The sequence below is a fragment of the Sinocyclocheilus grahami genome, unplaced genomic scaffold (assembly GCF_001515645.1).
Source record: "Sinocyclocheilus grahami isolate Dianchi unplaced genomic scaffold, SAMN03320097.WGS_v1.1 scaffold151.1, whole genome shotgun sequence".
In the NCBI taxonomy this organism is placed as follows: Eukaryota; Metazoa; Chordata; class Actinopteri; order Cypriniformes; family Cyprinidae; genus Sinocyclocheilus; species Sinocyclocheilus grahami.
This window is the reverse complement of record NW_015505330.1, coordinates 689,546-703,352: the sequence shown is the minus strand read 5'-3', so window position 1 is coordinate 703,352 and position 13,807 is coordinate 689,546. Positions and strand designations below refer to the sequence as shown.

Below are 13,807 nucleotides of genomic sequence, written 5' to 3'. Positions count from 1 at the left end.
CATTAGATCGTGACAGTGCATGCTTGCGTGTATACGAGATGGAGCGAGCGCGGGTTTGGAAAGATGTATTTGGAGGTTATTACTCACGTCTCATTCGGCACAAATCCAAATGTTTCCATATTCGTAATGTATTTGAATGTTAAATGATATATATAATAGTAGGCTTGTACTTTGCACGCATTCGCATATAGACGGAAAAAGATCATCCTCTTCACATGAGCAAAAAAGTCCTTGGCATAACAGCAGAGTGGATACTACGGTCTATTTGAACTGACCAGTGTAACCTTTTATATGTTTGGTTGACTATTTTATTTTGATAATGAACAGACTGCGATGTAAGTTTGAATTGCTAGAATATGTGGGGTGTGTGCGCGCGAGGCACCAGTGCGAAATTTTTTGGAGTAAGATATAATCCGCAAAAGTGTTTACTTTTTTTTTTTTTTTTTGCACACTCACAATAAAAACAAGATTTGGGCTTTTGCAAAATAAAGCAAACAAACAGAATGCGTGTTGTCATCCTTTCCTTTCCGTGAACTTGTTTATGGAGCGCCGCGCCACACTTCTGTTTTAAATGTTAGCTTAATTATTTAAGCCAGATATATTTCGCTTTTTTTTTTTTATGAAAACAAATTGTTATTTTATTTAGGCCTCTTGCTTACATAGGCTATACACTTTCCTTAAAGCATCCCATTTTGTCCCAGGGCTTGAAAACCTGTGCCCTAGGCTAGTTAAGTCCATGCAGAAACTTGCGAGAACGATGCTCTTAGTTGTGGCATCACCGTTTAGTGACATAATTGAATGCCCCGGGAAAACGTATAGTCCGTGTCGGTCACAGCGCCTTTTAATTGCTTTGAATCCAGTAATTATTTATTTACAAATTATAAGCTCGGATTATGACAAGTGTGGTATAAAAGCTTTGTTTATTAGAGGAATAATTGGTTAGCTGGAAAATGTTACATCGTGACCATTAGAGGTCGACCGATGTATCAGTTTTGCCGAATAATCGGCACCGATAGTTGATTGCTGGAACTATCGGTTATCGACAAAAATCCATGCCGATAGTTTTCCAGGTTGCGTCCATTGCTGGAGTGGCTGAGAAGGGTCTGCTGTCATTACACAGTGCGAGAGCGGCCTCTAGTGGTTGAAATCACTGACAGCACGTGCTATTTGTTTAGACACGTGATACTGCACGCTGAACAGAGCGGGAAACTTCAGACGCGGATTTAAATGCAGCCGACAGAAAATTCTGCCGTGCCACAGAGAGAGACATTCACATGGTTTTCCTTTAAATTGTTAATGTACATAATGAATTGTGTATTGTGCATTTTCAGCAAATCGTTTGTCTTTCTGTGGCTCTAATAAAGTCTGTGTGCTTAGTTTATAGAGCTATAATATAGCACTTTCTCTTTCCGTTTGCTCCAGCATTAAGATTAATGAAAGCTGTGTAAGTATTGTTCCTTTTTAGAGTGTGTTAATTTATATTTACTATTACTATTATTATTATTTTATTTTTTGTACTACTAGTATGGTTCAGTACTGTTTTTGTTAATAAAGCACTATTTTAGTTTTTTGTTCAGTATCAATTTTAAAACTATCGGTTAATTAATCGGTATCGACCAGTGTGGTCCAACCTAGCTATCGGTATCGGCAAAATCCACTGTCGGTCGACCTCTAGTGACCATGCTTTTGGATGCCATTCGAGCCCATATAGCCTACATTCACGCGGCTTTGTTCTGGTTTGCCAGTTGGTCACGAATTTCCACAAATTCAATAATATTTAGGCATTGTTTCTTTTCCTAAATCCTCACCGTCTAACCCTCTAATTTCGCAGGTTTATTTTATTGTCATTCACTTTTTATCACTGTTTTCGCATCTAAGAGAAATGAAAGATTTCATGGCCATGAATTAAGAATTTGTTCAATTTATTAATTTGTTCCCTCATTTTAGTTAAATCATGGGTTAAGGAACAAAATTAATGAAACATGGACAGTGGCCACAAATTAATAAGTCGTAGGAACGAATTAACAAGTTGTAGGAATGAATTGCCTATCTGTCCTGTGTCCCACAGCCCTGCAAAGCGCAGAGCCCGATATGAAAAAATTATCTGGGGAAATGACTTAGTTACTACATTTCTATTGCTTTCCATGTTGAAGAACTTTGTGTTGTTTCTATTTTAATGTACTTTTAAAGTTTTAATCACATTAAAAGCTTAATTGGTGCATTATGAATGAATGATGATGCATTTATATACCGTCACCGTCATTCACAGCCGCTCGCACGTGTTTTGCGCATGAGCCACACGCAGCCCAAAATTAAACCGCTTAATCGACCATCGATAGCTTTAATCGATTGCATCTCTTATCGACAATTAATTGATCATGGATTAATCGTTGACATCCCTAGTTGCTACTACTGATAACTATTATAATATATTATGTTATTATAAAAATAAGTTATTTTATTTGCTATTGTTACTGTAATAACAACAACAACAATAACAATGTTGTTGTTATGTATTGTTGTCTACTTTTAACATAAAAATATAAAATACGAAAGCATTAAAATGAAAAAAATAATACCAATTAAAAACAGAACTTATTGCATCCCTTTTATTATTTCTTGTTAAAACACATCTTTTTTTGGAGAGATCATCCAGTTCTGTTTTTCCATTTATTGTTCCCATTTTTCCTCATTTTAATCATCATTTCAACCTCCCCCATGATTTTATTTCCCCTCTCCAGTTTTACATATATTCCCATCTTACCGGGAAAGCTGCTGGAGGTGCTCAGCACTCCGACGCCCTTCATCATAGGAGTCAACTCACACTTCCGCTCAGAGACCCAGGAGCTGGTGAGATGTCTCTCTTTTTTTTTTTTATCATGCCGTGAGCCGGAGAACATAATGCAACACACTTCGAGAAATTTAGACTTTTGAGATAAGGTTTGATCAGATATCTGCCATATACTGTAGTGCAAGATGAAACAAGTGTAACAAAAGCGTTCCATGCAATGCACAACATGAGATCAGATGCAAGAACACATGTGCCCTCATACACCTGATTTGCTTTATCTTGGTGCATCTTGACTAGTTTTTGTCCTTTTTTGAAAGTGTATAAGTCTATTAATTTTGCCTGGATATATATTTGGTTGCATTTTATTGTCTGGATTTAGCATCAGACCTTCGACCCATTTTTAAAAAAAAGTTATGGCCAAACAGTTTATTTAACATAAACACTTAATTATCATAGATTTGTATCAAAGTTCATGTGATATGGTTGCATTTTATCAGGGGGGTTTTTTCAGTTTCATCCTTATGGTAATAAAGCCTTTCGATGGGAATTCCTGACCTATTTTTATGACGTTTATCTTGTTGAACATATATCACCTGCTGTTTTTTGTACCGCCAAATGCTGTAATAATAGGCATTTACTCTAAAAATTACACCTACTAGACTGTTATTACCTTGGTTAGCTTAGTTTACAAGAAAAAGTCGAACATCCTTGAACATTTACATGTGATGACTTGAGTTCAGATGAGAGATGATACTTAATACCAGGGAATGATACTTGACCTCAGGTCACTTAGTTTGGACCCCAACGCTCCTTTAGTCCGAAATTTAAACAAAAGATACTTGCGAAGGAGTTCTCACTCGCTAACTTTTTTGTCACAAAAGGCTGAATCTGCTCTTATGTGCATCAGAGTTAACCAGTTTGGTCTTGTCTTAAAGAGTCGCTCGGCTTCCTGGTTTTGAAATATGAGTTGATGTTATGCATATTTCTGCATCTGCCCATATAGAACAATAAGGTTCCATATTTACATCCATGTTCCTGTGTTTTATTTACAGCTCGATGTAATCATTGCAGACCTGGATGGAGGGACGGTCACCATTCCTGAGTGTGTCCACATATCCCTGCTGCCCGAGCCACTTCTTCATCACACACAGACCATCATCTCAATGGTAACCGACCCGTTTTACCCGTTTGGTAGATGTATGCCAGTCTCAAGGTTGAGTAATCACTGGCAGAGTTAAAAATGTCAGTTAATTCGACAAACCGCAGCACAGATCGAGGAAGTGTTGTAGGTATAATGGATGGATTGGGGCTATAAAAACACATGAAATAAATATTTATCATAATGAGGTTTTGTGCCAGCGGTAGTTAAATGATTCTCGGCAGACATTACTCAACCACGCGTACTTCCTTGTTTAAGTTACACTTACTGTACTGTGAGTAAGATTATAGTGCTGATAGTGATTTTACAGGCACCTTTATAGTGGCTTTTAAGTAGTTGCAATTATAGGGCAATATTCTATAAAAATAAAAAAAAGAAGTTCTTGTTGAGAATCCATAAAACATTTGACTACTAATTTCTCAGTCAATTTCTTTTAATGATATTTAAAGGCATTTTATCCTTGGGAATCTAAATTTAGAAACGTGCAAATTATTACACATTGTCCTAACCAGGCATAATATGATAAAGTTTTTGCATAGAGATGCAAACTGGTTATCCGCTGATATCAGCGAATATTTTATTATTTAAAAAAAAAAAAGGGTTCAATTCTAATAATAATAATAATTTTTTAATATACTGATACTGAAAATTCTCTAAAAAATATCAGTATAACAACATTAACCAAACAATTTTTTTATTTTTTATTATTGACTGAAAACTGATACGTTACTGATATATTGTGCATCCCTAATTAGAACCAGATTTTTATGTTTATTTATTCAAATCATTTATTTATTTATTTATTCATTCTGTCATTTACTGATTCTGCTAATTAAAAAAAAACTTTAATATTGACTAATAACTGATATGTTGCAGCTATATTGTAAATCTTTAATATGTACAATATTATTGGCTGTTAACAGGCTTTTTTATCATTAGTTATTAAATGATACATTTATTTTTTTATTTACTGATACCAATAAATGAAAAAAATCTCTTAATTTTGTCTGATAACTGGTATAGTACAAAGTTATGTATGCCTAATTGGTACCATTTATTTATTTATTTTATTCGCTATATATCAGCTGATATACAATTTAGTTGTTACATTTTTCTCTTTAATTTCCCCACTTTTTATTCTGGCTCTGACAAATAAACATTTCCAAGCAGGATAATCACATTTAATTCCAGTTTAATGCTAACAAATGAAAAACTTCCTTTTAAATTTTACAGTCACTTTCATGCCTAGATCTTTTCTGCAAGGACGTTGTTTTTCTTTTCAGGAAAATGACAGTGAATAGGGTTTTTCCGTTCTGTGCTCATACCTAAAAGTGTCTGGTTGTCTGTCTGTGTTTGTTTAGATTAAATCTAAATTGGCACAGAAAGGTCCATGTGTGTGGCATTCACATTTTGCCCCCCTGGATACAAGCCCAGAGTCCCACAGTCACTGCTGTCTCTCTGAAATGAACGTTTGTGGCGCCAAGGCAGACAGACCATCCCGGCAGAAGTGGCGGAGGCTGAGGTTGCATATGCATGTTTGAGCGAGCAGGGCTCACATAACTGCATCCCTTCAGGGATAGATGATAATCGGGCCATGCCTCAGTAATAAACCCATTTCATCTGTTTAATTGCCTGGAAAACGCGGGGTTTCTTCGTTTTCTCTTTCCTGATCCTCAGTGCTCTTTATCATAAGGTTAAAGATGCTTCTGATAGTTCTGTAGGCAACTGCTGTCTTTAGTTTATGTCCTGTGCCTAATCCTCTACCTTTTCAATTAGCTAAGTGAGTTTGGTTATTAGCTCCAGCTCCGGATGGCAGCTTTCTGTAATTACAGAAGCACTCGTGTGCACAGACGAGCCAGATTCGGATACAGTCACGTTATAAAGACAAGTATTTTTCTGTCGTCACTAAAAGTGATTTACTGCACAAAGTGACAAGCGCAGTCAATCAGAACGTGTTTGATGTTTAAATACAGTTCTGTGGAGTAGGATTTTGGGCCAGTTAGATTTGACTTTGGGATACAAATGTAGGGAAACCAAACCACCGACGAAATAAAAATGGTTTTGTGGCTTGACAGAAACTCAGAATAACAAGGAAGATATGTGATTTATTGCTGCTTTGTCTTGTCACGGACACAATGAACATTGTGTTTTAAACTGTTGTGGCTCACATTAAACTGATTTATGACTTGAAGCTTAAAATGGTGGCATTGTAAGTTGGGGTGTAAAAATGTGTGATGCACCAATGAAAATTCAGTGCATTCATTACAGAATTAAATAATTGACTAAAAATATTTTTCAGTTGTTGTAATAGTATAAAAATTAATTATGTTCATATTAGGGATGCACCGATACCGATTCTGGTATCAGTATCGGGCCCGATACTGAGCTCCTGTACTCGTACTCATTAAAATGCCCCGATACCAAACGCCAATACCACACAGCATGTGATAAGTGCCATATTCAGACAAAGAAACACCGACAACAGACAGCAAAATGGAGTTATTAGAGATTAAAGATGTCTATGAAGTATATGTATGCAATGAATATGAAACATTCAGTATTAATGCCTGTATAGCTGATTTGCGCCAGCTGGTAAGCAATTCATGCTGAGTGGATTGAGTGTGCAGCGGCACAGATGCGCGAGCTTGTCGAGTGAATATCCCTTTCTCACAGACATCACTGGAAAGTTTGTAGTTCGGTCGGATATGTCAAATAGAAGTAAGTAAAACAATGCACAAGTTACTTGTAGGGAGGGAGGGAGGGAGGGAGGGAGAGAGAGAGAGAGAGCACTTCTGTTGTGTGATCTTGATGTTCGCTCACTTAGCACGCATCATTTGGATTTAAACAAAATCGTAAATATAAGACAATTTATAGGGGCATTCACTATAAACATCATTTATTTTCACCCTTAAGCATACACAACTTTATTTGCGAAAGTGAAACTAACAGCTTGTGTGAAATGCGCAAGGCTGTACTGTACTTGTCCCTCTTATTCTGCACCAGAAGCCTACAAATACGTGTGCGCGGTGCGCGTTTTGCTTGCTTCATGAGTGTTTCTGCATTATATGAGTGGCTTTGGAAAATAAATCGCTGCACGTTGCAGATGAAAAAACGCGACTTCTATTTATGAAAATATCACAGTTAGAAGATTTATAGCGAGTGGTTCCCTGCATTTTTACAGCAAATTGCGTGATTACAGTACTAAGCTGCTGCAATGGAGCAGCTCTAATGCTATTAAATTAAAGATGATGTAGGCTACCATAGAGAGAAAAAAAATGAACAGTGAAAGTAACAAAGATATGTAAAATACATTTTAATGGACATAATTAAGTGTGAAAACAACAGAAGGGTATACAGTCAAACCAGAAATTATTCAGAGACCAGATGTCGTGACTAGATGTAAGTGAGGATAGCAAAATAAACTAAACTATGATATATTATACCCAAAAATTCTTCATACAGTGGACTACCAGTAAAATTGATACAAATTTGGGACCAAAAATTATTCAGACCGAGTCTGGGAAAAAATTGAAGTACAGGTTTGCATGAACCTGGTTGACAGCATGCCCAGGAGACTATATGCTGTCATTAAGGCTAAGGGTCACCCGACAAAGTATTGATAGTTGTGTAAATATTGACAGCTGTATGAATAATTTTTGGTTGATTGTAATCCATTACATACCCTTCTATCAAAGTTATCTGACATTATCAAGCTGAGTTTGTTCTGACACAGTTTAACTCTGAGTTCTTGTCATATTTTATTACCATTTTCTAAACTATAGCGAATAAACTGATAATGTGAGAAATGTTGAAGGTGTCTGAATAAATTTTGGTTTGACTGTATCTATTTGATAAATGAAGTTAACCAACTAACATTATACATACTCTTTTGGTTTCTGTACCCAATATGTAAAAAATTTACAAATGCAATGAAAATATTGGTATTGGTACTCGGTATCGGCAAGTACCAAAAATAAAAGTATCGATATCGGGCGAGTACTGGGAAAAAGTGGAATCGGTGCATCCCTAGTTCATATGGTATTCAAAGAATGAAAATCCACCATATCCAGACAGTGTTGTTATTGTTAAAGGAAGTAAATCTATAACTTATTAAAAATGGTTTGTTTGTGTTAATTTAAATAAAGCCGAGATAAAATAAAATATAAATATTACATGAAATAAAAATAAAAAACTTTGAAATGTTGTCTTGGCTGCCAAAGTTGCTAAAACTGAAATAAAATAATATAAAAAATACAAAAATTAATAGAAGAACAATAAAAATATTTTAACAAAACAAATAAACATGTCAAAGCACGTAACAAAATTGCTAAAAAATAAAAAGTTAAAATGAAAACATTAAATAGATAACTTAAAATATGAATAAACACTATACTGATTCATAAATAATACTAAAATAGGACTGTATCCTGATCACTAATCTACTTAAAACTCAAATGAAACATTTAGCTTTGTACCTTCAGCATGTTTATGAACAAAATAATCATATCGGAAGCAAATTATGATCATCTAGCAAAGAGTCGATGCTAGAGCAAATATTTGAATCCATCATTATTTGTATTGTTTACTTGAGTTATTTTCTTAAAAGAAAATTTTATCAGCATCGGTGTCGCTTCTTATCAGTGACTAGATGTATATAGTGGGCAATTAAGTAGTGTACTGTACTGTTATCTTGATGTATGTGTATGTTTTGTTTGATGAAGGTTCTCGATCCAGAGCTGGAAGTGGCTGATCATGCTTTTCCTCCATCTTCCGTTCAACTAGCCACACTTAAAATTCAGGTAAAATTCGTTGTAAATCTTTTTTTAATCTATAAATATGTTTTTCCTCCTTCCTTGAGTAATCGCCAGCATCTGACATCACATTTAGAAATGCAAATGTTTTTTTATTGACACTGAAACTGTCAATGGACGTGAATGGACGTGACATTGCAGGAAGTGATTGTTTTACGAGAGTGTCATTGTTTTGTGTGCGCTGCAGGATAAGGAGATCCGCGCTGTCTTCCTGTGGCTGTTCGCACATCTCTTTCAGGGCTATCGATGGTGTCTGCATATAATTCGCATCCACCCTGAACCCGTCATACGCTTCCATAAGGTACCGAAGAGCCCTAAAATTCAATTTCAGACAAAAACGCTAAAACAAAGTCATGGACAGGCCTTTAAAGCTTGTTGTTTTCTCTCAAGGCTGCATTTTTAGGGCAGAGAGCACTAGCTGAGGATGACTTCCTGATGAAGGTGCTCGACGGCATGGCCTTTGCTGGGTTTGTGTCTGAGCGGGGTCCTCCGTACCGAGCCACAGACCTGTTTGACGATGTAAGTCATAGGTGTTGGATGGATATAGCTGACAGCTTATAGGAAATTGAGAAGGATGCCTTCTTTTTGTGTTTATCAAGCTTTCTGATCCTTTCTCTCTTATTTCCTTTCATCGTAGCTTATAGCCAATCAGGTGGAGCGCATTCGACAGGAGACTGGAGATCCTCACAAAGTGATGAAACACATTAAGGAGCTGGCTGAGCAGCTTTTCAGAAATGTACGTTTAATTCATGTGTCTTATCAGCTGTGTCACATGATGCATTGACACATCCTTTCCACATCAAAATTGGGTATTTAAAATACAAGTGCAGATCCTGGCACTTTTACTGTTATTTTTTTCCCAAACCTTTATTTTTAACTAAAATAAAGAATATTTGCAGTTAGTGATGCACTAGATATCAGTACAATATAGGTTATTAGCCAATATTAATGTTTTTTTTAAGTCTTAACTCTCACTTAAAGGGAATCTGTATGGCTTGCTTTCTTCTGTGAAACAAAAAATAAAATAGATTTTTGGTAACCAAACAGTTTCTGTTCCCATTGACTTCCATGTTATGGGCAAAAAAATACAGTAGAAGTCAATTGGAACTGAAACCAACCGTTTAGCATTCTTAAAAATATCTGCTTTTATCGACTTTTGTCATGCTGGTTTGGTATGACTAGTTTTCTTTTTCTTTTTTGTGTGGACTGATGCTGTAATGTTATTCTTTGAAAATATTAAGGTCACACTTTATTTTAAGGTCCAATTCTCGCTATTAACAAACCACTAACTACGACTTTTGCCTCAAACTCAGCAAAACTCAAAATAAAAATGAATTTACCATAGGTAGATCACAATGTTGTGATGCTTAAATTCATTTGCAAATTTAAAATTAAAACATTTAAAATTGTAATGTTTTGCTTTAAACTTCTATTTAGTGCTATTAATTTTAAAACATAAATACATTTATTAAATTATATTATAGCATTATAATACAAGAAAATATATGATCATATCTGTGCATCCCGATTTTCCATAATTTCGTTTGTAATTTTTTCTCTTAAACACAAATTGTCTCTCCATTTTTTTTCCCAAAGGAAAACCCATACCCAGCAGTAACCATGCACCGAGTTCAGAGAACAGCTGAAAACGCACAACCCCGGCTCCCACAGACCTCTTTCCCGCACCTGGACGAGGTCTCCGTGCAGCTCTTTATAGACCACGCAGCGGCAAAACTCAAAACCGCCCCACCTGTGGTTAAGGCCGAACTGAAGGGCATGGTCCCGACAGGACCTCCACTGGGTGAGATTGCAATTCTGATTTATAGGGCCCTATGATTTCCGTGATGTGAAAAAACATTTATGACGCGGAATCCAGTCATAAGAATGGAATATACTGAATAACATGGAATTTGCCAAATTTTGGATAAATAATTTAAAAGTAGGTCAGTGCAATTAAATCAAAATGCAATATAGACTAGTGTCTGTGAATTTTAGGCCTCAAAAACCCTATTTAAATATTAAGCCTGTATGTTCTGCATGTCTCTGTGTGAATGAATGGCGGTTTCGTTTACTACACACGTGAAGTGTGCGTGATGCTCACGGTGTTATCAGCCTCTGCTGCCTCAATATATCAATACATGAACATAATCTTAAATCTTAAGTCACTTAATGAGGATTTTGCCATTTCTTTTGAGGAAAAAACTATCGTCATGTCATATATAAACGGAGAAATTTAAAGGTCTTCACAACAACCCATCATCATAAAAGTTCTGTTTAACTTGAAGAAACTGTTACAGAAATATATTACTTAATGTAATGATAGTACTACTACTACTAATAAAATTATTATTAAACATTTTTTTTAAGGAATATTTACCAGAATAATTATTTACCAGAATTGATTTCCCAGAAAAATGTAAACACACAGCACAGGATTTGTGGAGAAAAAAGAAAGAAAGAAAATAATACTTTTTTTTTATCAAATCAATTATTTAGAGATGCTTTTGATTATTAAAATTTAATGAAACCATTAAAATGGACTCCAGAAAATTAATGGAAAACACAAAATTTGTTAAAAATAAAACTCAAATTGAGAAACAAAAAAATTCATAGGGTCTTAAATGTAATTTTTGTTAAACTTATACATTGCTGTTAAATTGTGTCATTTTCATTATTTCAATTAATTAGACATGCTTTTTGATTTATACAATTCTAGACAGAGTCTAGAAAATTTTAAATGGAGGGGAAAAAACAGAATACAGGAAAATTATTGTTTTTGGAAAAAATTGAATTTGGAAAAAAAAATCAAATAGAATTTGGGAAAAAATAAAAGGCCTAAAATGTAACAAACATCACCTCCTGTGCTCAAATATAACATTCAAATAAACTTGTCATACTCTAACTGATGTGTGCACAACTTTGTGTTGATCTTCATAATCTTCATGTTTTTATGTCTCTGAATTGCTTCTAGCTGACATAGTGGACAGGAACGGGAATGTTCTGGCCAACAGCGCCAGGAGGTTAGAGGTGGTCAGGAACTGCATCACATACATTTTCGACAACAAGATGCTGGAAGCCAAGAAGGTACGCACCTCTTATTTATGCTTTTCACTTAAAGGGGTCATATGATGCTGCTATAAAGAACATTATTTTGTGTATTTGGTGTAATGAAATGTGTTTATGCGGTTTAAGGTTCAAAAAACACATTATTGTCCACATACTGTACATTATTGTTTCTCCTCTATGCCCCGCCTTTCTGAAACGCGTCGATTTTTACAAAGCTCATCGCGCTTGTGTTGTGTTGCATCGTGCCGCATAAACATAAAACCCAAAGTTGTAGTATTTCCTCAGCGACCAGCACGGATCAGCTCTAGGCATGACGAAGCGGATATCAGCCTCTTTTGGAAGGCCAAACAAAGTAGTTTCGCGTTCACAACGAATCACACAGCGCATTCACGACATGGATATCTCTTTGGATTTGAGACTTTAGTCTTTGCAACTTTACAGATCTTCTTTATGCACCAAGAGCTTGTAACACTCCAAAGAGAAAGGAAAAATTTTAATTGCATCATATGACCCCTTGAAACATAACCCAGATTTATGGTGTCTGTTTCTGCTAAAGCATTTATGATCTCAAATTAGTGTATATTTGTGTATATGGGTGTTTTAACTTGTTTGTGTGTGTGTCTGCAGTTAATGCCGGCAGTGTTACGGGCTCTGAAAGGTCGGGCGGCACGCGTCTGTCTGACCCAGGAGCTCAACCTGCACGTGCTGCAGAACAGGGCCGTTCTAGACGACCAACAGTTTGACTACATCGTCCGCATGATGAACTGCACCCTGCAGGTAAAACACAGAACTGTCTTCTTTCAAGCAGTCAGTCACAGAGTGTTTATGAGAATGTTGTGCTGCAGTAAGGAAGTGGAAAATATGATGGTTAGGTTATGATTGCTGTTGATTATGTTATCATCATATAACTCCATAAATAGTGTCATTCAAATGTTTTGATGTGCAAATGCTTCTATTTTTATTTTCAGGATTGCTCACATATGGATGAACATGGCATTGCTGCTGCCCTGCTGCCATTGGTCACCGCCTTTTGTCGGGTGAGTGAAGATGTGAATGAGTGTTTGTAGGTGTACTATATATTTTTTCTAAGTTCTTAAGTTAAAGAAATACATCAGCATTGCTAAGAACAGGGAATCTGTAAGAGACAAGAAGATGAAGAAGAGAGAGCACTTCAAATAGAGGAGGACTTGTTGTATTGCAACTAAATGTGTTAACTAAGTAGTTCATAGAAAAAGTAACGGATTGCAGATTAATAATGTAAAACACACACATATATATATATATAAAATGTAATTATTTTGCGGTATTGGGATTGTTGCTTAGCTTTAATCTAAGTGGAGCTTAAGTAAAATAAGTTCAATTCAAATAAATATTTAATGTTCGTTTATTTATTTATTTGGTAGATACCTATCTATATCTAATAAGTAGGATAATGTACCCAGCTTATTTTGTGGTAATGAATGGCTACGTGGACATATTTGACTGATTGCATGCATGTCTGTTGTAATAAAGTACTAGATAAAGGGTGGACTTTTCTCTGAGTTCAGCGTGTGAATTTCAAGCATCTGTTTTTGTTACAGAAACTGGGTGGAGGCATCACTCAATTCGCCTACAGCTGCGTGCAGGAGCACATGGTGTGGACGAACATGCAGTTCTGGGAGGCCATGTTTTACAGTGATGTTCAGAAACACATCCGGGCCCTGTACCTGGAGAACGGCGAGGAGGGAGACACATCCGGCCCTGTAAGCTATTTTATTTATTTATTTATTTTATTTATTTTATATTATATTATTTTATATTATATTATATTTAATTTTTTATTATTTTTAATTTTATTTTTAATTTTTTTTTTAATTTAATTTTATTTTATTTTAAGCATATTGGAAAGATTTCTGAAGGATCACGTGACACCGAAGACGGGAATAATGATGCTTGAAATTCAGCTTTGATCACAGGAATAGATTACATTTTAAAATATAT

The 13,807-nt window shown here is 35.5% G+C and overlaps 1 protein-coding gene across 5 annotated transcripts in view; it reads left to right on the top strand.

Moving 5' to 3' along the window:
• sbf1 (SET binding factor 1) overlaps positions 1–13,807 on the top strand; it is a 63,600-nt gene that overhangs the window by 33,496 nt on the left and 16,297 nt on the right. For all 5 annotated transcript variants that reach the window (XM_016281623.1, XM_016281621.1, XM_016281620.1 and 2 more), the window contains 11 exons: positions 2,742–2,850; positions 3,844–3,957; positions 8,672–8,749; positions 8,949–9,062; positions 9,152–9,280; positions 9,399–9,497; positions 10,358–10,562; positions 11,733–11,845; positions 12,455–12,604; positions 12,796–12,864; positions 13,408–13,569. In XM_016281623.1, the coding sequence (XP_016137109.1) occupies positions 2,742–2,850; positions 3,844–3,957; positions 8,672–8,749; positions 8,949–9,062; positions 9,152–9,280; positions 9,399–9,497; positions 10,358–10,562; positions 11,733–11,845; positions 12,455–12,604; positions 12,796–12,864; positions 13,408–13,569 (1,342 nt within the window). The remainder of the gene's footprint in view (positions 1–2,741; positions 2,851–3,843; positions 3,958–8,671; positions 8,750–8,948; positions 9,063–9,151; positions 9,281–9,398; positions 9,498–10,357; positions 10,563–11,732; positions 11,846–12,454; positions 12,605–12,795; positions 12,865–13,407; positions 13,570–13,807) is intronic.